The 25,802-nt window shown below is 40.0% G+C and overlaps 1 protein-coding gene across 2 annotated transcripts in view; it reads left to right on the top strand.

Moving 5' to 3' along the window:
• The first annotated feature begins 19,923 nt into the window (after positions 1-19,923).
• Positions 19,924-25,802, top strand: part of GRB14 (growth factor receptor bound protein 14) — a 156,139-nt gene continuing 150,260 nt past the window's right edge. Inside the window, exons 1-2 of one of the 2 annotated variants that reach the window (XM_072612169.1) lie at positions 19,924-20,343; positions 21,617-21,749. In XM_072612169.1, the coding sequence (XP_072468270.1) occupies positions 20,153-20,343; positions 21,617-21,749 (324 nt within the window). In that variant the 5' untranslated portion in view covers positions 19,924-20,152. The remainder of the gene's footprint in view (positions 20,344-21,616; positions 21,750-25,802) is intronic. The other variant, XM_072612170.1, reaches the window with a different exon arrangement.

The raw sequence follows: 25,802 nt of genomic DNA, 5'->3' as shown, positions 1-25,802 counted from the left end.
AGGGTTGTTGTAAGGGATACACTTTGTATAATGCAAAGTGTTATATATGTGTGAGCTCTTTTAGTGCTAAAGAAATATAATCAGATAAATAGAAGGGGTAGTTGTAAATATGGGGTTTTGTGGGGATTGGGTGAGACAATGGCTAAGAAAATGCTTGGGAAACTATAAAAGTGACATTCAGATATAAAGTATTAATAATAGGCACTTAAGAAATGTTAATTCAGTTGAATAATAACAGCAGTGTATCTGAGTAGGATGTAAATTAGATACCCAAAGGAAAGACATTTGGGAAATAGTGTAGTATAGTAGGGGAAAAAAGTACTAGATAAGAAAGCTTTCTAGAAAATAAATGTCAGAGGGTTAAAGCAGGCAGAGACTTCCCAGGCTCTTTCGTTCAACCTTTGGCATGATGAGCAGAGTACTTGTTTTGGAGTTAAGAAAGTCTAACTTCAAATCCTTCCTCTAACACTTACTATAGGATATAATATCCTTAAATTGAACAATTAAATTACAGACCATCTAAATCCGGGGATATTTAAATCTATTTCATAGATGTGGAAGGATTCATTAATTAGTGGTAGAGGAGGATTTGCCCTACTGTAATGTCAATAAAGATTTAATGTGTAATAAAATGATATGATTAGATGATACAATTATTTTCTCTTAGAGGAAAAAGCTTTTACAGATTTATAAAAAGAATCTGCATTTTTAAATTGCAGGTGGTTTTCAAAAGCATATTACTGGTTCATGGTAAAGATTAATTAAATTTCTGAAATTATTAAATAGTTCTCTTCCTAGAAGCCATGTATCTTAAGTGTAGTATGAGTGCAGAACATGAAGGGAGTTTTGGCAGTTCTGCTCTTTGCATTTCTAGTGTGTTGAGATTAGTGTCCTTTTGGTCATATTGGGGAGAACTACTTCTATTACATTTCCTGGAGGAACATATATATTTCTACTTACCCAATCTTGTCTATTCCCAGAATAACATCTATGTGCAGGTTTTTAATTTTCAGTAAGTATTTCTAGATTATTATGTGAAAGGCAACTAAGTGGCTTAGTGAATAGGATTTGGGATTTGGAGTCAGTAAAATCTACGTTCAAATCCTACCCCAGAGACTTATTAGTTATGTGACTCTGGGCATGTCACTCAAACCTCTGTTCATTTGATTTTCCTCACCTGTAAAATGGAAAGAACAACAGCACCTACCTGCAGAGTTGTTTTGAGGGGTTAACATGAGATTGGTGTGACTTAATACATGAAAAGCACTTTTTAAACCTTAAAACATGATATAAAAGCTAATTAGCTATTTTTAGATTTCTACCATAGGATCTTGCCCTGGCAGAGAACATCTTTTTGTAGCTTGTTCTATCGTTATTCAAAGATATCTATTCATTTATAGAAAATCTTAGCTTCCATCAAAGCACAACTCGGTTGCTACCTCCTACACAATGTCTTTCCTGATCCCTCCAACTTGGTACCCTCTCCTTTTTAAAATTACTATTTATATACTTTGTATTTACAAGGGTCAAGGAGAGATTCCTAATAGACAGTCAGGTGCTCTATATGCCTCCATATGCAGACAATATTGAGCTAATTAAGTCAAGCCCAGGAGCATTGTAGAATCTCCAAAGTGAGGTCCATCGTTACTCAAAAGAGTTTGGCTTACAACTAGAACAACAATGTTGTTCTAGTTGTACGACTACGAGTTATGAAACACCACAATTTCTAATGAATTAAAGTGTCATGGAGAAGCAGATAGTGGACAAGAGCAGGTCACAACACACCACATACAAGAAGGTATGTAGGAAAAACAGTGCAAAAGATGTCATTAAAGAAAGAAATGTATGATTGAGAAGAAGATGGAGAGAGCATAGGATAATAGATAGCTCATGTGTCTACTAATGTTCTCGCAAAGTCAACAAAAATCTGAAGAAGTCCTCTAGCATGTTGGGTAGGTCCCTTTTTGGTGAACTTATGGTAGGATATAGAGAAGAGTGCCTCTGGATGGGGAGGGATGAAGGGACAGTGATTTGCAAGGGAAGAGGAAATACACATTGACAAGATCATGAAATCAACAAATTCAGACAGATCCATTATCTTCTTTTCATTTACTTATTGCTGTCTGTAGAAGCAATAGAGCTTACATTTCTTGAGAGCAAGAACTGTTTCTCTTTTGACTTTGTATCCCCAGGGTCTAGAAGAGATTCTTGTGCATAGTAGATACTTTATAAATATTTGTTGAATTGAATTGAATTATGGTCAGAAAAGAAAGAGTCTGAAGAGACTACCAATCAACTGATCTTGGATAAGTCATAGAGGCCCTTGGTCTCAGTTTCCTATCTGTCTGTGAGAGAGTTGTGATAGATGATGTCTAGAGATCCACTAAAGCACAAAGATTTTATGATTATCACCTTTTTTTCCACAGGGCCATTATTAAAGCTTTTTATTTAATGAGCAATTCAGAAAACTATAGAAAAAATGAACAACAGCATGTTGCCCTCATTTCCTGTTTCCTAAGGGAATTTCTTTTTTCACTTATTAAGTTTCCTTGTGTATTTTTTGAAAGTTGACTAATGCAACTTTTAATCCTCTTGGAAATGCTGCCTTTTAAAACAACCTCCCTCTTGCCCATGGGTGGGTTATATGGGTTATACAGAGCAGGAGATTTGTCTTCTTAATTTTTACCCAAACCGATCTCATTTTTTTTTTTTTTTTGCTGAAAAATGATTATCCAGGACTTTAGTACCTACTCTGCCGCAGATCTTTCATTTTCCAGGGACCATTTCTGATTATGCTTCTACTGTAACTTGTTCTGGAAAGCTCTATCATATTATAGACTTCTTTTGGTAGCTAACAATCATGTTGAGAGTTGTAAAGAAATATCAAACAAGTTACCTTTAGTAATGAGACGTTTTTATTCCTCCCTAATGATGGTTTCTTCTATAAGTGATTCATCTTATGGCTAATGACTAAGTAATCACTTTGAGGAAGGGGAAAAGGGCATGATTTCAAAAAGCTATTGACTAGAATTGTAAGATATATTGGCCAACGCACAATAGATAAGCTAAGGAAAAATAGTTTTTAGAAAACAAAATGCACTTAGGTGCTTTAGGGAAATGAATAATGGATGGGAGAAATTTGTTCTCAAAAGATTTTCCTTGCTTTCAAAGAGCGTCTGAGGGCCCAGTTTTATTCAGTATATGCATTGTAGGAAAGACAAGCTTTTGGGTAGCAAGGCCTCCACTTGGGGTCTAGAATAATGACAGTAACAGCTTATATTTGCATAGTGCTTCATAGCTTCTAACGAACTTTAACTTACTCTTTTGACTCTCATATCTAATTTAATCTTCCTAATAACCTTGTGAAATAGGCTGGGAGGGAACTGTTATTCCTGTTTTAAAGATCAAGAAAATAAGGATCAGAGAGGTCTAGTGAATAGTTAAAAGTCATGTAAGTATCAGGTCAAGGAGCCAGGTTAGAGCCCAAATTTACTGACTCTTAATTCAGTGCTATTTATAGCTCAATGTCTGGTGCCTCTCTCTATTCCAGAAGATGCGAATGACTGCCACCCATATCTCACACTCCCTTCTGAATTCTCAGCATCTATACTGGCATTTCTCAGACTCTGTCTCATGGACCCCTTTGGCTCAAATACACCTTCCCTTCAGTCCCTTGCTGAGGCTCAGTGCATATCCTTTTTGATTTGTTCTCTGGCATAATCCTGTTGACTACCCCTTATTGCTGGAGAGTAGGTGCTCTCTGGGGAGTTTTTGTGGTACTACTCTCTCGTGGACTACTCTCTCGTGGTTTTCCCTGTCTTGGCTTGGACAATTCTTCTCAGTCTTCTTTGTTCTATCACCATTAATGTCTTTACTCAGATATGTGGGTTTACCTTCAAGGATGTTTCATGAACTCTTCTTTTACTATATTCTGTCTCTGTAATCTCATTGGCTTCCATGGGTTCAACTATCCTCTCTATGTAGATGACTCCCAAATCTATATCTCCAACTGTTTCTCCTGAGCTCCACATCACTAACTGCTGAATAGACTTTTTGAATAGCTGTCTTGTAGATATCTCAAATTCAGCTAGTCCAAAATAGAACTCATTATCTTTCCCCTAAATAAACTCAACACAATTTCTCACTTCCCATTTCTATCAAGGTCACAAGCATTCTTCCACAGGCATCAAAGTTCAAACCCTGAAAGCCAACCTTATTTCTTCTCTCTCTCTCTCTCTCTCTCTGTCTCTCTCTCCATCCTATCATATCCAATCATTTGCCAAGGCTTGTTCATTCTATTTCCACGTCTCTCACACTAATCCCCTTTTTCTCCACTTATAGAACTACTGTCTTAATAATGGGGAGCAAGGTGTACAATGGACAGTATACTGGATGTAGAGTCAGGAAGACCCAAGTTCAAATCCTGCCTCAGATACTACTAGCTGTGAGACCCTGGACAAATCACGTCACTTCATCCTCAGTTTCTTCATCTATAAAATGGAGATAATAATAGAACCTACTTCACAGGGTTGCTATGAGGATAAAATGAGATACCATGTATAAAGTGTTTTGCAAATCTTAAAGCATTTGGTAAATGCATCTTTTTATCATGTTTATCATCATCATCATCACTACTACTACTACTACTACTACTACTACTACTACTACTACTACTACTACTACTACTACTACAACCCCTTTCAAACTAAAAGAATTACAATGGTCTCTTAATAAGTCTCCTTGTCCAAGTATAAAATGAAGATGTCATAGTTAGAGAGTAGTTCTGAAAAAGATCTCAGGGTTTTAATGAGCAGCAAGCTCAATATGAATCAGCAGTGTAGCAATCAAAAAGTTAATATAAACTTGAGCTGCACTTAGAGAGGCCTAGCTTGTAGGAGTAAAGAAAGAAGTGATGGTACTCTTTTCTTGTCAGACTTTGTCTAGAGCAGAGTTTCTTAAATTTTTTCCCCTTCTGACTCAGTTCTTCTTAAACTGTGGGTCTGGACCCCATATGAGGTTGTAAAAAATTTGGTGACAATAAAAGGTTTCTGAGTGCACAATGACTAAAAATTAATTAAAAATCAAATATGTAATGAATCCAAGGTGTTTCTGGCAGCACTTGCCCATGATGCATCAGCAACTTCACTGCAGCCTTGGTTCTGAACATAAAGCACTGTGCATATCCTCAGGCCATGCATCACAGATAAACCCTGCCTAAACATGAAAAGGGATGATAAGTGGAAAAACTTTAAGAAGCCCTGGTCTAGAGCACTGTGTTCAGTCCTGGGCATCACAGTTTAAGAAAGACATTGATAAGCTGAAGAGTATCCAGAGGAGGTCAGCCAGGATGTGGAAAGACCTTGAATCAATGCCATATGAAGATTGGTTTAAGGACGTAGCATGTTTGGTCTGGAGGAGATAAGAATCCAGATGGTGTAGTGCCAATGTGATATTCACAGCACCTACGACGATTATAAATATGCTACCACAGTTCTGAATCACAAAATACAACAGTCTCTCCACATGGAAGACAGAACCAAATTATTTATTCAGACACCAGAAAGTCAAATCCCAACACCAGAAAACCAAATCCATCATAGCAACAAAGAAATCCATCATAGTAACCAAGAAATCTATACATAACAATGCAGGGGGCACTACCATCCCTAAGCCTTCCCTCGGTTAGGCTTCCCACAAATCAGCTCCCTTAAACAAATCATAAACAATCTCTCCCACTCATGGTAGTTGCTACCCCAGCAGCCTGCTTTCTCTGTCCTTCCCAGCTCTGACTAGTCTGACCAACTTCCTCTCAGCTCTGCTCCAGCTCCTCCCCCATTCCTGTTCCATGTGTTCAGCAAGCTTGTCCTACCACATGTGACTTAGGCTTTCATGTGATTTAAGCAGGTCACATGGGCCTACTAATGGATGGAACAGATCTTTAAATTAAACAAAAAATAACATATTAACAATACAGATGGATATAACATGGTAGGGACATTTAAGTTCTTAAAGGGTTGTTACGTGGAAAAGCAGGAAGACTTGTTTTGTTTGACCCCAGAGGACTCAAGAGCAATGAGTGAGAGGTCCAAAGAGGTACTTTAGGCTTGATGGCAGGAAACTTCCTAAAGATGAGAGCTTTTCTTTTTTTCTTTTTTAATATATAATTTATTTTCGGTTCTTAACATTCACTTCCACAAAAATTTGAATTGAAAATTGTCCTCCCATCTCTCCCCACCCCTCACTCCAGGATATCATACACCCCATCCACCCCTTCCTCCAGTCTGTCCTCCCTTCTATTATATACCCTTCTTCCATCCCCCTTCCCCTCTATTTTGCTCTAGGGCAAAATAGATTTCTGTACTCCATTGCCTGTATATCTTAATTTCCAGTTGCATGCTAAAACAATTTTTAACATTCATTCTTAAAGCTTTGAGTTCCATATTCTCTCACTCCCTCCCCACCCACCCTCATTGAGAAAACAAGCAATTCAATATAGATCATATATGTGTAACAATCCAAAGCATTTTGATAATAGTTATGTTATAAAAGACTAACCACATTTCCGTCTGTCCTATCCTGCCCTTCATTTATTCCATTCTCTCCCTTGACCTGTCCTCTCACAATAGTGTTTGCTTCTGATTATCCCTTTCCCCAATTGCTGTCCCTTATATTATGTTTCCTCTCCTATTCCCTTCCCCCTTGCCTTCTTTAGGGTAAAATAGATTTCCATATCCAATTAAGTGTGAGTTATTCCCTCCTTAGGCCAAATCCCATGAGAGTAAGGTTCAATTATTTCCTTTCATCTCCCCCTCCATTGTAAAAACTCTTTCTTCCCTCTTTTATGTGAGATGATTTGCTACATTTTATCTCCTCCTTTCTCTTACTCCTAGTACATTCCATTCAACAGTAAATTTTATTTTCTTTAGGTATTAGAAGTCCTCTATTTCATTGAAATTCCATTTTTTCCCCTGAAGTATTATACTCAGTTTTACTGGGTAGATGATTCTTGGTTTTAATGCTATCTCCTTTGACCTCTGGAATATCATATTCCAAGCCCTGTGATCCCTTAGTGTAGAAGGTGCTAAATCCTGTGCTATCCTGATTGTATTTCCATAATACTTGAATTGTTTCTTTCTGGCTGCTTGAAATATTTTCTTCTTGACCTGGGAACTCTGGAATTTGGCTACAATATTCCCAGGAGTTTTCCTTTTGAGATCTCTTTCAGGAGGTGATCAGTGAATTCTTTCCATTTCTATTTTACCCTCTGGTTCTAGAATATCAGGGCAGTTTTCCTTGATAATTTTTTGGAAGATGATATCTAAGCTCTTTTTTTGATCGTGGTTTTCAGGTAGACCAATAATTTTAAAATTATCTCTCCTGGATCTATTTTCCAGGTCAGTTGTTTTTCCAACAAGATATTTCACATTGTCTTCTATTTTTTCATTCTTTTGGTTTTGTTTTGTAATTTCTTGGTTTCTCATAAAGTCATTAGCTTCCATCTGCTCCATTCTAATTTTTAAAGAACTATTTTCTTCAGTGAGTTTTTGAACCTTCTTTTCCATTTGGCCCATTCTGATTTTTACAGCATTTTTCTCCACATTGGCTTTTTGGACCTCTTTTGCCATTTGGGTTAGTCTATTTTTAAAGGTGTTATTTTCTTCAGCATTTTTTTGGGGGTCTCCTTTTGTAAGCTGTTGACTTACTTTTCATGATTTTCTTGCATTTTTCACATTTCTCTTCTCAGTTTTTCCTTCACCTCACTTACTTGATTTTCAAAATCCTTTTTGAACTCTTCTATGACCTGAGACCATTGCATATTTTTTTGGAGGTTTTGGATGTAGAAGCCTTGACTTTGATGTCTTCCTCTGATGGTATGCTTTGTTCTTCATCATCTAAAAAGATGGAAGAAAATACCTTTTCACCAACCTTCTATAGTCTTATTTTTTCCCTTTTTTGGGCATTTTTCCCAACCAGTTACTTGACTTTTGAGTCCTTTGTCAAGTGGAGGGTATACTCTAAGGACCTGTAAGTTCTCAGTTCCTCCAAGGTGGCACAATCAAGGGAGAGGAGTTTACTCCTCTCTTGGCCTGTGCTCTGGCCTATAAGCAACCCACCAGCACTCTTTTCTGCCCTGGAAATGAGAGTATTATTCCCTCTCCACAGCCACCACCAGCTCCACCATGCCAACCAGTGCTCCTCCTCACCCCAGGACCGCCACTCAGGGCTGAGATCCAGACCAGATGCTTGATTCCCCCAGGGTGTTTAGGCAGAGGGCTCCAAAAGTGGAAGCTGCCACTTTCTGGGACCAGTGCTGGAGCTGGACCATGTTCCCTTCCCACCCAGGTGAAAGAACTTTCTCCCTGACCTTTGAAGCTGTCTTTGGCATTTGTAGGTTGAGAAATCTGGGAACTTTCAGGTGCTACCTGTGATTCCACACCCTGAAGCTTGCTCTAGTCCTGTTCCTGCCATGTTGCGCAGCCAAGGTTGGGTTGTGCTCTGCTCTGAGCTGGCGATAGACCTTTCCTGTTGGCCTTCCAGGCTATCTTGGGCTGGAAATATGCTTCACTCTGTCAATTTGTGGCTTCTGCTGCTTTAGAATTTGTTTAGAGTCATTTTTTACAGGTATTTTATGGGCTATGGGGGGAGAGCTAGAGCAGGTCCATCCTTCTACTCCACCATCTTGGCTCTGATGAGAGCTTTTCAATAGGAGAATGGGCTGATGAGTTCCCCCTCTTCGGAGGTCTTCAAGCAGAGCTCTCATTATCACTTGTTAGGTATATTGTAGTGAGGATTCTTTCCATGTATCAGTTAGACAATGTGGTTACTACCAAGGTCCCTTCCAGTCCTCCAATTCTATGATTCTGGGAGGTATTTCCCATTACATTTTCCCATTACATTTTCTATACAATCACAAAATTAATATTTCTAAAACAAATATCTGAGCATGTTTTCCCAAGAAGAACAAATGACTCCTTTTTTCCTCCAGAATAAAATACCAGCTCCTCTAAAATTCAAAGACCTTCTCAAGGTGTCAAAGACCTTGAGTTGAGCTAATTTAATAGTACTGTACTTCATTCAAGGTATATTCCAGCCAAACTGGCCTATGTTCCCAGTATACAACATCTCTTGTCTCCATTTCTTTGCAGAGTCTCTGCCACGCTTGGAAATGGAGGATCACCTCCCATCCATCTCTTTGATTCCAGAGCTTCCTTGAAGTCTCAGTTTAAGTGCCCTTTCTTAAACAAGGCTTTTCCTGATTAGGCAGCTAGGTGGTGCAGTGGATAGAGTGTTGAACCTAGAGTCAAGAAGACTTCAGTTCAAATCCAGCCTCAAATATTTACTAGTTGTGTGACCTTGGGTAAGTCCCTTAACCTCAATTTACTCAACTATAAAATGAGGATAATAATATACCTACCCTCCATTTGTAGTGAGGCTCAAAGGAGGTATTATTTGTCACTGTGTTACATAGTAAGCATGTAATAATTATTGGTTCCTTCCTTGATATTCCTTAATATTCTTCTTGCCTACCCCAGAAATTACTTTGTATTTCTTTCATACTTACCTAGCCATCATCATAACAACTGCCGGTTGGAAACTGGTTGCCTCTTTCAGGTCCAATGCAGTGCCTGTTTTAGCAAAGTCAACTCTTAGGTGAAGGAGTACAGTAAAAGTCAGGAGCTGAGTAGAGTCAAATGAAACTGCTGGCTAGACTGGATTGCAGCTATTATTTTGCCCTTTCATTGCTATCCAAGTCCCCATCCATTCTAAAGATCAATCTTTTTATTCTTTGTCACTTTTTCTTTTGACTTATTTTCTAATCTCTTCTGCCCTTCTGTTCCTGCCATTGATACTAGGTATATCATACTCCCTAGATATTCTGCAACATTCCCTGTCATACATGTATTGTTCTCAGAAATTTGTGATCATCTGTCCTGAGTTTTTATTTGGAAAATATAATCATTGTAACACTACCTTTATCAGTCATCGGCTATCAACATCAAGGCGAGCAAGACCGTCCACTAGCAAAAAAAAAATTACAACTTGCTGAAGGTTCAGATTATAGTTATCATTTTTAGCAGCAAAGTATTTTTAAATTAAGGTACATTTTAAAGACATAATACTATTGGGAACTTAATAGACTACAGTATAGTATAAACATAACTTTTATATGCACTGGGAAACCCAAAAGTTCATGTGACTTGTGATATTTGCTTTATTTCAGTGGTCTAGAACTGAACCTGAAATATCTCTGACGTATGCCCATAAATAAAACATGAATCATGAAGTGGCTTGTAAGGGAAGAAGAGTGAATAAAAGGAAAGAAAGGACAAGAACCAATATCAGTTGGGGTAAGGGGAAAGAGAGTGAAGGTCAAATTTCACATTCATAGTTATTGTTCTACACACCTTACGAAAGTATATTCCTTTTTCCTTTCCTTTTCTTTCTATTCTTAAGATCATCAAAATGTGAAAAACAAAAAAAACCCCTAAAACATTTCCTGGACCTCTCTTTTATTCATCTACTTTTATGATCTTTCATGACATAAAAGTTCTGGAGGGACACTTGTTTCTTCTCCTATTAGAATGAAACACTTCCAGTTGTTTAAATGTATCAACATGTATTCACTCATTTTTGTCTTTTTATCTTTCTCTTGAACACTACGTTTGTATTTCAAAGTTTCCATTCAGCTTTGGATTTTATGTTAAGAATGCTTGGAAGTCCTTTGTTTAAAGGTATATTTGTTTTCCCCTGTGTAACAGCAAGGTTGGTTTAAGGCTTGGTCTTCGAGCAAGAATTGTAGCCAGTAAACCCAAAGGAAAAAAAGGCAACTTTTGGCCATGGAGGGAGAGGAGAGGAGAGGAGAAGAGAGAAGAGAAGAGGAGTTGCTACTCACTCATAGGTTGTGTTTGTTCTTCGTTCTTGAAGAAGACCATGACATCAAGATGATGACATGACTTGCAGTTGACTTTGATTTGAGTGAGGGAGGGCTGTGCAAGGTCACCAACCTCACTTTCTTCTGCTTGTAAATGCTCTTACTTTGATTTTGGATGACTCTGAATGGGCAGCACACCAGATGGGGACTGTGAACTTTTGTCACAGTTGCACACACCCACAAGCTACACTAGAACATAGGAGAGTAGTTGTCCCCCTAGGAACCAAATTTCAAACCCCAAATACCTTTTTGGGGATTTCCCCAGAGGGAGTGTCATATGTGGGTTTTCACACTGAAGCGGCTGGAAAATGGATATTACAGACAATATGATTGGGTAGATTTCAGTGTATTTGTTATACAAGGTCTTCCCAAAATTCTTTTGCACTTTTAAGATTTAATAACTGTGGTTTTAGGTCTGATATACATGTTCTAGAAATAGTATGTAAAAGTACAGTTATTAAAAATTAGGTGAGTTACATTACAGTTTACACAGTATATTCTTATTCCAGATCCTAGGAGATGAACAAAAATCATCTAAAGTGAATAAGAAGATGAACTATTCTCAATAACTAATTTCACTGAAACTCCTATAAGCTGCCCAAAGAAATCTTGCTTTTATCCTTGATGAGGATAATAAAACTGTACATACTTTAAGGCTGAGACCACATAGCATCTCTACTTCCCTGACCACTCCACTCCTTTCTTAATTCTATAACCTCTGAACTTCTCTAGTACCTCGTCTCTAGCAGACTTTTTAGCCCTTAATTATATGTAGTCATACACATACATACATGTGTATTTTTGTGTACATATATGTGTGTATAAATACACACACATAATTTTGAGTCTCTTCTCTCCCCATCTCAATTATAAGCTCCATGAAGGCAGAGACAAACTTATTTTGCAACTATACTTCTCAAAAGCTTCACATAGTCCTAAGCACAATACTTAAATACATTTTACATTCTCATTTGTGTGTATGTGAGTGTGTGTGTGTGTGTGTGTGTGTGTGTGTGTGTGTGTGTGTGTGTGTGTGTGTATACTTAGTGGAAGCAAAGTAGGTTTGGGCTCCTAAGGAGTATCCCAATCTACTGCAGCTGCTTTTGGAAATTTAGAGGCACAGCAAACAGTAATGCTAAAAGCTACATGTTTGACATGTTTTAGCTCATACAAGGAAAGAATATGATCAAACTTGAGATATCTGGAGCATAGGGAAGAGAAGGGAATAGAGGTTCAGGGCAAAGGATATATCTGGATCATAGACACTTGAGATATAAAGGCATGATTGGATGCTTGAGAGGAAAGGATATATCTGTGAGTGCTGGAGGAGAGGCCTCTAGGTCTTGGGAAAGATACACCCCAAGTCATGATAGGTGGGGGAAGGTAATTATTGATGCTCAGTGAGATGTCAGTTAGTGAGGCTGCATGGGCCTGGAAAATTTCCAGGTACTGCAAAATCAAGAAAAGTTAGGTGCTTCTTGCTAAGAATTAGGAGCAGAGCTAGAATCTTTGTTGTCCTTCCTTCTAGAAGAGCTGGAATAGGTATAAAGGAAGGCTGGCCTGGGCATTTCCTTAAAATGAGGATTCTGGGAGGAATATCATTTGTGCAACGCTTCCAGAGTTTTTGTAAGGACCAAGTCATATAATACATAATAATTTGATTGGTAACCTTGAAGTGCAATATAAATGTAGGTATAATCCCTGCAGGATAAGTTCTTAGCTCTGCAGTGAGCAAGCCCATAACCTCAGGGCACTTTTCTATCTTTTCTGAATTAGACCTATAGGTGTGGATAGGTAGCACAGTGAAAGCCTGTCTTTCAGAATAATTCCAGTTCCCTCTCAGCAGAAATTGAGATAGTCCTGCTTAATTGGGGGGCTGGGGTGAGTACATTTCTTTCAGGTCTCTTCATGGCCCTTGTAGCTAGTGCCAGAGCCATGCAAATTACCCTGGAGTGTCACTTAGCAGCATGGGGAGCAGGGCATAGTGAACTGGAAACCATTTTCTTGATCGCTGATTTCTTTAAATAAGTATTGGGGAATTTTAAGCATGCCCATTCTGGAGCAGCTAGGCAAAGCTGGAATAAAGAACACTTACATAGTTGGGAAACAGGCAGCATTGAGTTGACAAACTCTAAGGGATTGGAGATCAGTTTCTATCCTAACATCCTAATTATACACCTGAGAATCACAGCCCTTAAATAGAAACCCCTTGGGATTTAAAAATAAAAATACAAACATTTACTGCAGCAAAATATTCTTAGTCCTCCCCTAGGAAAAATATAAATTCCTAAGAAAATCAAAAGTGAATAGGAAGGAAAGACAGTGTGTATTAAGTCTCATTTAGGTTCACCAAGAAATTTTCTCAGACCTGTAAGCACATGGAACAGCCTTAAGTTCCCTTGCTGATTTATAGCCTGAAAATTTTAAATGCAGTAGAACAATTTTCTATAGCATTTACTACTGCCAATTTATTGTGCAGCCATACTTTTTTTTTACTTAAACCTTTTCATTCTCTATCTAAACTTGGTGCTGCCATAAGATACACAGCCTACTCATTTGATTTATTGGCAGGATTCTCTTTAATTAAGAGATGCCTCATTTGTTCACATTTCAAAAAAAAAATCAATATGAAGAGAATTACACCCTAGCCACTGGAAATAATAAAAGCCAAACCATAAAGTAGCTACATACTTTAAAATTTCATTTAAAAAGTTGTTGGTGGAATCACTGCAAGCCATCTGGAATTCAGGAGTCCAAGAGAGTGCACATTTTTTGATCTAATAAAGGCATGCCACAGGTGCAGAGAGAAGCACAAGATTGAAAGTAGTGCTTCTAGGGCTGGAGAATAAAGCATGCTCCCTAGGGTAGTGTTGTGTTTTTCTTTTCCACTTTTAAAGAAATGAAATTATATTGAATGTAGCACTCATAAAAGTGTCAGTTTGATAGGCCTGGAGTCTGAAATTTCTTTCACCCACAAGGCAAGGGCAACACAGGCAAGAGGGTAGAAAATTTACAAATGGTAATGGACCTTAATTGGGATCCAAAGAGAATGATCAAACAAGTAGGACTTCAACAAGAATTAGGTCAAACTGTACCCTGGCTTTGACAGGATGGGGAGGGGAGAGGTCATTTGACTGTGAAATGCTTTAGTCTTTCATGGTGATTCATAGGATCAAAGATCTAAAGATGCTAGAGACCTTAGAGGTCATCTCATCAACCCAGCTTATTTGCAGATAAGAAAACTGGGGCCTAGGGAAGTTAAGTTGACTTGCCCAAGGTCACATATGTAATAATTATGGGAGGAAGGATTTCAACTTAAGTTCTCTGATGGCAGAGCCAGGGCTCTTTCTATCACACAATTTTTACTCCATTTCCATTCCATCTCCTTTTTAAGGAGATTGGAAATTCGCTTTAGAATGTATTGTTTTAAACATTTGGTTGTAAAAACACTTGCTCATTCTTATCACATCAGAAACAGGGCTGGCCTGATAGATTGGTAAAGTAGATGAGCACCTGTACAATATGATTTGAAGGGTTCCTGAATATTGTCTATATCAAAATATACATTTTTCCCCCCTTCAGTTTGCCACAGAGCTCTTCTATGGTCTGAAATTCCTACCACTCATGTCTCCACTGATTTGTATAATAAAGGTATAGGCCTTATCTTTAAGAAGCTGCTGTTAAAATGCACTTATCTCAGTCTGAGAGAAGATCCCTGACCCTCTTCCATTGCACAGATTCCTTTACTGTACTAGCCAGTCAGTCAGTCAATCAAGAGACATTCATTAAGTGCTTACTATGTGTTAGGTCATGTGCCAAATGCCAGTGACAGAAGAGCAAAAACAGTCTCTGCTCTCAAGGAGCTCATATTCTAGCAGAGGAAACAACATGGAAATAATTAACTATGTATGTGATAGTTGAGAATAGATGGAAGATAATCTCAGAGGGAAAAGTATTAAAAGTTGTAATGGACTGGGAAAATTCTCAAGCAGAGCATGGGACCTGAGCTTGGTCCGGAAGGAAGGCAGAGAAACTGAGGCAGAAATTTGAAAGTCAGAGCAAGGTAAAGAGTTAGGAGAGAAAGGGCCCTGTTTGGGAAGTAAACTGGCCATTGATGCTAGAGTATAGAGTCTGTGGAGAGTAGTACTGTAGGAAGACTGGTGAGTAGGAATAGGCCATGTTAGGAAGATCTTTGAAAGCCAAACAGATGGCTTTGTATTTGTTTCTGGAGGTAAGAGGGAACCACTGGAGCAGTGTAGGGTCTATGGTTGGACCTGTGCTTTGGAAAAATCTTTTTGGTGCTTGAGTGGATGATTGATTAGAGTAGATTTGAGGCAGGAAGGAGCTCCCTTCCCCCAGAAGGTTATTGTAATAGTGTAAGAGATGAGGACTTAGGCTGTGGGGATAGAGATAAAGGAACATAAACAGTGCATGCTGTGAATGTAAGAATGATGATTTTGTAACCATGAGTAAAAGTGTGAGTAGAGGGTAACACCTAGGTTGTAAGCTTGGGTAACTGGGAAGATGGTGGTACTCTCAACAGTATTAAGGAAATTCAAAAGAGGGGCAGGCTTTCAGGGAAAGGTTTTAGGGAAAGTTATGATTTTGATATGTTGAGTTTCAGATGCTTATGAGACATCCATTTTAAGATGTTCAAAAAGTAGTTGGTAATCCAGGATTTTAACTCTGGACAGAGATATGTAATATGTATATATAGATCTGGGTTATGTAGATCCGGATATGTAGATCTGGGAGTCATCTGCATAGAGAATGTAATTGAACCCTTGAAAACTGATAAAATCACCAAGTAAACTAGTCAAGTATAGAGTAAAAAGAGAAAGAGATCCCAGGAGAGCCTTAGGGGAACAACTATGTGAGCATTAAATGGATGAAGAACCAGTAGGTGTTCCCTACAGAAATGAAACTCTAGATCTGGTCCAAATTTAGAGATAATATTTTCCTTAAAATCTTTAAAATATCCTTGACTTTCCTTATAACTTTTGAGACAATTCAACTGGATTAAACATACAGATGACACATAAGTAAATAGAAAGAGAGAGATGGATGGATGGAACATTTATCAAGTGCTCATTATGTGCCAGGCACTGTGTTAAGTGCTGAAAAGTGAAAATATAAGCAAAGAGAAAGAAAGAAAGGAAGTTCCTGTTCTCAAGGAGATTACATTCTAGTGGGGGAGGGGAAGAGAACACTCCAAAGGAAACTGAAAAATGAGTATAGGAGGAAGGTGGCAGGAGCAGAACTAGGTGAGAAGTGAATATGGCTGGCCTGGGGAGCTTTCTCAAATAGAGCTTCTGGGCAGGAACTCACCAGTTGAAACGGGGGCCGCAGGGATGAAGGCAGCCAGGACAGAGGTAGAAAAGTTTTGAGAGTCAGGAGAAAAGAGAGACAAGAAAAGAATGAGAGGAGAAGAACTGGAAGAACCTAGTGAATACATCTTTATCAAGGAGTTTAACAACAAAGAGGAGGAGAGATATAGTATGATAGTGGGGATGATAAGTCAAGTGAGGCTTTTTTAAGGATGGGGGAAGACAAACATGTTTATAGGCATCAGAGTAGGAACCAGGAATTGAAATAAGTGGAATATAAGAAAGAGAATCAGGATGATAATAGGGAAGATCTATAGGAGAAGACAGGAAGGGATAATAGGATCACGAGTGCATGTTAAGGGATTGACCTTGACAAAGAGAAAGGCTACCTCTTCATCTGAGATATGAAGGAAGGGGGAGATAGTAGAGAAGATGTCTTAGTGATATGAGATGAAAAGGAAAGAAGAAGGGGGGCTCATAGCAAATGGACTTTTTGGTGAAATCTGGGGCAAAGTCCACATTTGAGAGGGTGAGGGTTAGGGGTGCCAAGGAAGATGTTAGGAGAGATGAGAAAGCCTTGAACAGCTGCTTTGAAGAATGAGTGAATAAATTAAGAAGCAATAAAATGATTGTTTCCCTTCAGTAAAGGCCCACTTGAGATTAGAGAACATAAATTTGTAGTGGATACAATTGGCATGGTTTTGTGATTTCCTGTAGTTTCATTCAGCAGCACATGAGCAAAAAGAGACAGATGATGAGAGTAATATAGGGGTGGGTTTTGGCAAGGGATGATTGGAGATAAGACAGGGCAGCCTGTGATCAAGAGAAGAGGTTAATGTAGAGTTGAGCTGTTTTACCAAGGGGTCAAGATAGAGAAAGAAGAGTATAGCTAGTGAAGAACAGATTGCCTTGCAAAGTACTCAGTTCCTTCATAGCAGAGTTTGTCTTTGTTTTCCCAGGGCTTAGGGCAGTACCTGACACATAGTAGGCTCTTAATAAACGTTTATTGACTAGCTGACTGACAGTACCAAGACGTAGAAGGAATTATAGTAGTTGAAAGGCATAAAGACAGAATGACAAAAGATTATGATTATATAAATAATTTCAGAGTTAGGATCCAGATTAGATGATTATTTAGAGGGCTTGACTCTAAGGCAATAAGAAAAAAGATAAATTTCACTGAGACAGGGAAAAGAGATAAGAATGATGGTAGTATGTATTTTTGGCAGTTGAGGATAACAGTTCTAGACATAGTGCTTCTCCATAGAGCACCCTGGGTATCCAGAGTGAGGGAAAGCATGGACGGAGGAATTAAACACAATGGTTTTGGACAAGGAGAGATGAAAAGGGGTCAGAAGTGCCCTAAGAGAAAGGTAATTTAAAACAAATTGATGGCTTCATAGATTTTACCTAGACTTGACCTTTGTCCAAAGTCTGGAAATTATCCAAGGAATCATACCTATGTTGTGACATAGTGATCTGAGTTCTGGCTACTTTCTGTGCCCCTGTAAGTCACTGTCTAAAAGTCCCTTTTTCCCTTCTTTTACTGTGAAATTTTAATAACTTTTTTTTTTTTGTTAGGCAATCAGAATAACTGCAGGTTTTATGACTGCAAGGGTCTTTCCGTGGAATCTGCTCTTGTAAACCACTTAGAAATGTAAAGTCATGTAATCTGTTTGCTCATGGGTTTCCTCGGTGTGGATTATAACAACACCAGTCAGGCTTTGTAAAGACTATCAAGGTATTTCTGGGAGCAAATTCAATATTTTAGTGTCAGTCTCGAAGACCCTAAGTAATTTAGGTTTTGGTTACCTTAGAAACCTTTTGTCCCCCTGTGAGTTGCCGTTGGCTGTCAAACACAGGACTGTTTTTGAAAGTCCATAATTCTTTATTCCTGCAGCAAAGGAGAAACATTAAGCTTGCAAATGAACACAGTCAGGATTTTATTTGAAGGAAAGAGACAGTTCTGTTATTATGTGGGTGGAGGGAGAAGGAATTTAGAGCCCACTCCAACCAACAAATTATATTTCTGAAGGTTTGAAAATTGAACTGAGGGGGAGGAGAAATACATCATATGGAAAGCAGCTGGACTGCACTGGCTTTGATTGTCTTCTCTGTTATCTCCTTATCCTTTTTTCCTGCTACTTGAGGGGAGGAGGGAAGGTAAATTAGAATATAGTGGGGAAACTCCCTCAGCTATCAATTTAGCTTCTCCTTCCCTCATCATAGAACTCCATTGCCAGACGGTTCCCAGAAAATCCCAAGAAGGAGAATCAGCCTTTGAGGAGTTTAGGGTTGAGAGAGAATGAAGGGGACATAAGCTTTGTAAAATGTATCCCTTTGATTTTTTCCTTGTGGGATCCTAACTCCTCTTTTAGAAATTATGCCGACTCTGATCTACTTGTATACTTCCCAATATAGGCATTCCCCTACTTATAGGTGAGAACAGAATGAATTCTATGAATTCATTCCAAGTATCCTGAGTACAGCCTTTTCCTCCTATTTGGCCAAAGTGCTGGCTAGTCAGTATACCTCAGTTTCAGTTTTGACCCTGTCACTTATTGATCTTGGGTAAGCAATTTTCCTTATCTGGGCTTTTGGTTCATCTATAAAATAGCAGGATTGGGCTAGATCATTTCTGGTCCCTTCTAGTCTTAGGATTCAAGTTGCAGCGTTTCTCAGACTGGGGTGGGGTGGGATGAGGTGTTAGGGAATTTTAGGTATTAGGCATAATTTTTATTTACAAAGCTCTGGGATTATGGGTTTAATTCTGGAGGCACGATGTGTTTGTTTTGTACACTACTGGGTTGTGGGGATCAGAAAGATTCTGGTGACCTTATAATAGTAAAGATCCTTACGAATCAAACTCTAGGAGCCGCCCAATTTAGAGAGCACATAAATTTGGAGAAGCCTTATCTCATTTTTCTTCGGGGTGGGGGAGCCATTGTTACTTCAAAAAAACCCAAAACAAACCAAACCAAAAAACCCCACACAACCAAACATTTATTCTCCTAGCCTCCTTTTTCAGTAGCAAGCCTTTCTCAATTTCATGGATATTTTAAAAGGCATTTTCAACTCTTCAGAACAGTAGGTGATGACATATATGTAAAAGTAACAGAGGGAGGTTTCTTTTTCATTTCCCGGCACTGGTATTTCAGACTAGAACACAACAGAAAAAAAAAAGTCTAGCAGCTGGACAGGGCAGCTAATCCACAGCTGGTCCTGCTGGCAAGGTTCTGGGCATTATCTGTTACTGGCCCTGACTTAAGCTGAGCTAAAGAAGGACACCACCCTCCTCCCAGTTACAGGGTCTCAACGAGGCCAGCAAGGTTTATGCCAAGGACGTGAGCGGCCCAATGACCACTCTGTCAGCTGGATAAAGCCAGGGGCCCCCTTCTAAGCTCCTTCTCAAGGAGAGCTGGGTTGGCTCCCGGGCAGGAAGAGAAGTTTTTGAGCAGCCGGGCCTGAACTAGCGACCACAGATAAGGTATGCCCACCGCCCGGGGGGGTCTTCTGCTGCCCCCCGGGGCGAGGGTCTTCCAGGAAGCCCAGCTCGAACGGCCGGCGCCCCCTCCTCCCGCTTCTCTCCTAGGCCACGTGCTGGAGGAAGGCTCTGCAGCAGCCACCCGGGCGGAGCTCCTGCGCCCACTCCGCCCACTCCCCGCCTTTCCCGGGGCCTGGCCGCCCACCTTGCCGCTCCGCCCCTTCGTCCGCCTCCGCCTCCCCAGGCAGCCCAGCCTCGAGCCCGCAGCGCCTGCCCGGCCCGGCCCGGCCAGCTTCCCGGGGAGCGCAGCCACCGCACCTGCCGAGCCCAGCCGCGGGCACCCCGGCTCCCCCTCCTCCCTGCGGGGTCTCCCATGACGCCTGAGCTTAGCCCCTCCACCTGCCAAGCATGACCACTTCCCTGCAAGATGGGCAGAGCGCCCCGGGGAGAGCGGCTGCCCGGGGCTTGGGGCTGGCCCAGGTGTGCGGCGCTGCCCAGGAGAGGGGCGACGCCGGCGCCCTGGCCGCGCGCCCCCCGGGGCTGCCCTGTCGGACGCTCCTGCCCGCCCTGGAGGGAGCCCACTTTTGTGCTGAGGACAGGTAGGTGGCCTCCGGGGAGGGGAGCCGACCGGGGTGAGGAGGACGGTCCTGGAGGGGAAGCCTGGGCTAGAACTCCGGCCAAGTTTGGGAAAAGTATCCCAAGACAGTCCCCTTCCCAGCTCGCTCCTGGGATCGCTAGGACATTGCGATCTCCCGGTGTCTTCCCCTAGACAGCCTTGCCCATTCATTGAGAGCCGCCTCTCCTTCTCCCTCCTGACACCCGCCTCTTCTGAGTGGAACCAGAAGGCAGCGAAGACTCCAGGGTGATTTTTTTTTCCTTCGAGGCCCTGCATTTTCTTAATAAACACTCTTGGTTTCTTTAAACTGTAGCATAAATGAAACCTCGCCTCCCACACAGACATTACCGGTACCTAGCCAGAAAAAGCAATGCTCTGGATGGATATTTGATCAGTCGTGCTTCCCGCAGGCAGAGGATGGAGTCGTTTAAAATATTCTCCAATCTTATACCGTTCAGCATCAAGTACATTTGTAGTTGTCTGTGTCTAAAGTAGGGCATTCCTTAGGAGAGAAAAGGCTGCAAAGGTAGAAAGCTTACAGATTAAACCTCTTATTGACCTCCTTCAACTCCCATGGCTCAGGTACCGCTTATTTATTTATTGATTGTTAGGTTCGGAGCATTCTAAACTCTAGCAAAGTTACATTACTTTTCGGTGCACTGCAGTGTTCATTTATACTAGCAAGTTCCATTAACTGAACTGCTTTCAAAGACAGTACTAGTTGCTGTTTTGTAGCTTAAGCATCTGAGAAGTCAACAGACTGTGTGTGGGCAACGTTTTGAATGAAATTTGAAGGGAGATGAACCACAGCTATAATTAATAAGTATAACTTTCAAAATGTGATTAGTAAAGTATAATAGAACAGGTTTCTCTAAATGCAGTAAAGATTCCCTTCTTTTCATTGAAGCTTTTAAAGAATTTTTTTGTTTGTTTGTTTGCTTAGAGCAGTTTCCATCTACCGTTTTGGTCTATGTATTTTTGCTTCAGAAAAGTTACCAAAAACTGCCGTTTACCCACATGCCTGATGGTTTGTGGAAGGTCAAAAGGGTAAAGGATATTACAAAAGGTTTAAGTTTATTAAAGTAGTTTTTAAAAATTTAATCCACAGAAAGTATAACAGAAAACCTTTTAGTGTACTTTATGTAATATTAGGTCTGTTAGAGTACCGTTTGGCCTTAACAGTTTTAAATTCTGACAGTAATTATGTTTTACATTCTGTTTTATGTAAATTATATCCTATGTTCTGTTGGTTGCAGGAGAAAAAAGAAAGATCTCAATGTTCTAGAAATGCCATCTATTCCAAATCCTTTCCCTGAGCTTTATTGTTCTCCATTTACATCAGTGTTTTCAGCAAGCCTATTTCCCAAAGCAAACTCAAGGAAAAAACAGGTATGGTTTTTAGTTTCATTGTTATAACTCTTAGGATTGACAAAATCACATAACATCCTAAAAGACACATTCACTCTTCTGATTTCGGTTTTTGTGTCTGTGGTTTATTTAACAACAGTCATGAAAAGGAGTCAGGCTTTCCTCATAGTGTTAGCTTCAAGGCTAAAAACTCCCCAGTAAAATATGTGAAAAATCAATATGTGTTTAGTTGTAACAAATTGTAACAAGTATGATATATTAAATAACACAATCATATATATGTGTGTGTGTATATATATATATATACATATATATATACTGTGTATAAATATAGTAACATAATTTCTATTTTCTCCCTTTCCAACAAGTATTTATTAAGCACACAAGGCCAAAAATGCAGTGGTTCTTGCCACAAGTAAACAACTGTAAAGTATATGCAAAGTAATACAAATAATTTCAAGAGGGAATTTCATGAGAGTGGGTGATTAGGTTACCAAAATCCTTATGTAGGAGGTGGTACCTACCTTGAAGGAAGCTGATTCTTCAAGGTGGAGGTGAGTAGGGCGTACAGTCTAGATAAAGAAGGCTTGATCCTCTATCCCCTTTGTTAGATTTCTTTAGTTCTTGAGATCCTCCATGCCATTAACTCGGTCACCCTTTAGTAATTCAGTGACAAAGTTAATTGGGCTCCAAACTTCTTCCATTTTTCCTTCCAGCATTTTGAGTTCTAGAGGAAGGCTACTTGGAGTGAAAGTTTGGAAGCCTCTGGCTGCAGAGGGGAATGGTGGACAAGGAATTGAAAGGTGATATTTAGGTATTTAAGATTTCTTCCTTTTCCTGGCACATAGTAGGTGCTTAATAAATGCTTGCTCATATGACTGTAAAGGTTCTACTTTGGGCTTATACATATGTATTTTTTGGGGGGGGGGGGTTGGGGGGGGAGATGGATCAATCAGCTTTACTTCTCATTTTACTTATGATTCTTTCCACGGTCTTTGGGGAGGGGGGAACACTAGGGATCAACAGGCTTCTACCCTTGGGCTTCTAGCCCAAGGAAGGTAGGAAAGAAATAAAAAGTGGGAAAGGGGAGGGGAGAGATGTAGTTGGGTAAGCAGATTTGGGCTTTATATCAGGAAAAACTTCCTACCAGTCCGTTGTTCAGAAGTGCAGTGGGCTGCCTTGATGTGTGATGGGTTTTCCTTTTATTGGAGATCTTCACGCAAAAGCTGGATGACTAATGTTTGTGCATGTTATGGTGGTAAGTCCTCTTGAGTATTGGTTGAATTAGGTCATTGCTGAAATCCTTTGCAACTCTCAAATTTTATGGTCCTGGTAGCAACAGAAGGGTGAATGCTAACCAGCTTCCCTTCCTGCTGGTAAGCATCATGTTTCTTTACTTTAACTCTTTCATTACTCTGGTATGGGCAGGTTATATTTTCCTTCCAGAGTCTATGTCAGCAGCTCAGTGTTATTTGGAAACAGAAAAACAGTAGTCTTTTGTTGGAAGGGGTGGGGGTGACTAAGCAGTTTGTTTTTTTTTCCTCAGAGAAAGCTTCCTTCTTAAGGTTTCTATGTGTATTTGCATATATATGTTTATGCTGAGCAGTTACTAGGGTAGAGTTATTGGGACTTCTTCTAGGATGCCAACATGGGAGGTTTGCAGTTCTCTCCATGGCTGTCTGAAGACCTTGACCTTTAATGAGATTGTGCTTGATATTCCTTAGGAGTAGGACCTGCTTTCTTGTTTGTTCCTAGTCATAATGTCCCTGTAACATGTAGGATGACACTTTTCTCCTCTCATGGCCCTACCTGCCTCCTCCCCAACCAATGAAAGGTGCAGTTGAGTTTCTTTAGGAGATGAGCCTATGCCCTTTTCTAGAACAAATGCTGCCATGGTTGAATTGTTGGACTGTCTTCTGCACCAGTGGTGTCATACTCAAAAAGAAACAGGTCCACTAAAATATCTGGGCCAAATGTTGACTTAGAAAACCATACATTATCTGTGTTATACTGTAATTTAACTTACGTATTTAAATATTTCCCAAATACATTTTAATCTGGTTCAGGCTACACTTGGTCATGAGTTTGATGCTTCCATTCTACAGTGTTCAGTGCTCGCTCACCTCCCCAATGCTGCCACTCTTCCATCTATCCTCTTTTCCACCACTGTTCCCCAAGATCTTCACCCAGGAAGGAATTTCTAGTTGACTATGTGTGTATGTAGAACATGACTTGTGATTTCACTGATAAAATGAGTTCCTAGATTGAGAAACTCCTTTTATTGATACAGATATATTGGCAGATGCTATGACTTACTGAGTTACTTAGATATTGAGTCTTGTCCAGGGTCATACAACCAGTATGTGTCAGAGGTAGGAGTTGAACTTCTTGGCTTAAAGGCCAACTCTCTCCACTATGGCACACTGCTTCCTTTATAGTTTGTAGGTAGAAAGTGCCTAAGTAATAGTCTATGATCCATTCACAGTAACTTAGAGGAGGAGTAGAGGAGAACAAGGAGGCATATGTAGCAATATTCCAAGAAATAATGTCCTTTGGCTGGAGTGAGTTATGTCAGGAAGAGAGATTTTCATGCATTTTAAAATCCTCCAATGTAATACGAATGAGAGTTAAAGATCTTCTTCACCCATTGAAGGGCCTGCCCATTGGGTGAAGCTTGATTTGGGGAGGCCCGCACCTTTTCTTAATTTCTAATGAGGCAATGGTTTTGAAGGGTTGTGATGCTGTCTGGCTGTGAAAAGTATATAACTCTGTGGTGAGGTTTTACTTTGGGGCTTACTCATTGGAAGTGTTTGTTTGGTCAGACGAGACTCTGGGCAGCTACTAAAGAGCCTCCAGGCTTTGAAAACCCAGATGTTGGTGCTTCTCTCCCTGGTAACTGTGTGTATGTATTGTTTCTTCTGGCCACCATGTGATCGCCTGCCCTGTGTCAGTTGTCCATAAAATAGTCTTTTTGGCAAGCATATATTTTGTATTCAGACAACATGGCCAGCCCATCAGAGTTGCGCTCTCCGAATCATAGTTTGAATGCTTGCCAGTTCAGCTCAAGCAAGGACTTCACTGTCTGGTACCTTGTCTTGCCAGGTGATCCTCAAAATCTTGAGACAGTTCAAATGGAAGCAATTCAGTTTCCTGGCAGAAGTGATACAAGGACGCTCTCTAGGTCTCTCTCAAGAATTTTGGATTTGACTGTGCAACATGGGATACACTGGCACAGGCCCACGTCATAATGTGCCCACATCAGAAAGGGTGCTGTGCTCTGTGAGCAAAGCAGAATTGAGACAGCACAAAGTAAACGTAGGATGTGCAAATTTGTGGTATCCACCCCAAATATTCACATGGATTATCTCTGCCCAATGGTAGAGCATTCTGAGCTTGTAATGGTCTGCTCAGCCACAGTTGGACACACTGAAATTTCACTTTATCATGGTGACATCATTTTGGTCCTTTTTGATAGTGAAGGACAACTAATGTATGTATGTAATGATCAAACAGTTGGAAGCCCTGTCTGTTAATCTTTATTTCTCTGTATTTTCTCTGAAGTTCAGGGTGCTGACATTTTCCCCTGATGTGAATGATATATGTGCTTGATTAAAGTCATTGTTGACCCCTCAAAAAGTTGCTTTCCTTTTAGAAAAGCAGATTTACGAACCTGTACAGCAGGCCCTCCTCTGTATATTGGAGTCCTTGCTGATACACCCAAGTGCCTTGTTCATGTCTTAGATAATGGAAATCACTACTTTGAGGTAGGAGGTGGCAGGTATAGGATGAATACTATAGGACTTGAAGTGTGGCCTTTTCTAGATTGGTGTTCATGAATGTTAGAGGAAAGCATAATATTGAATGGAAACTATGTGTCTTTAAGTGGAAGATAGTAGTATGGGGGAAGAAAATGTACAAAAAGAGCTTTGTAGCTGGGGAGTATGGTTCAGAATCAAGAAAAATGGATCCCAAAGTGATAGGTGGCCATGGGGAAATGACTGGGTTTTGGTGTGGGTTTTTTTTTTTTTTTTTGAGAAGGATGGGGGATAACTCAGTGAATGATAGACCAGATTG

This window comes from Notamacropus eugenii, chromosome 5, assembly GCF_028372415.1.
Source record: "Notamacropus eugenii isolate mMacEug1 chromosome 5, mMacEug1.pri_v2, whole genome shotgun sequence".
Lineage (NCBI taxonomy): Eukaryota > Metazoa > Chordata > Mammalia > Diprotodontia > Macropodidae > Notamacropus > Notamacropus eugenii.
The sequence above is the reverse complement of the archived record's forward strand: the minus strand, read 5'-3'. Positions and strand labels throughout refer to the sequence as shown.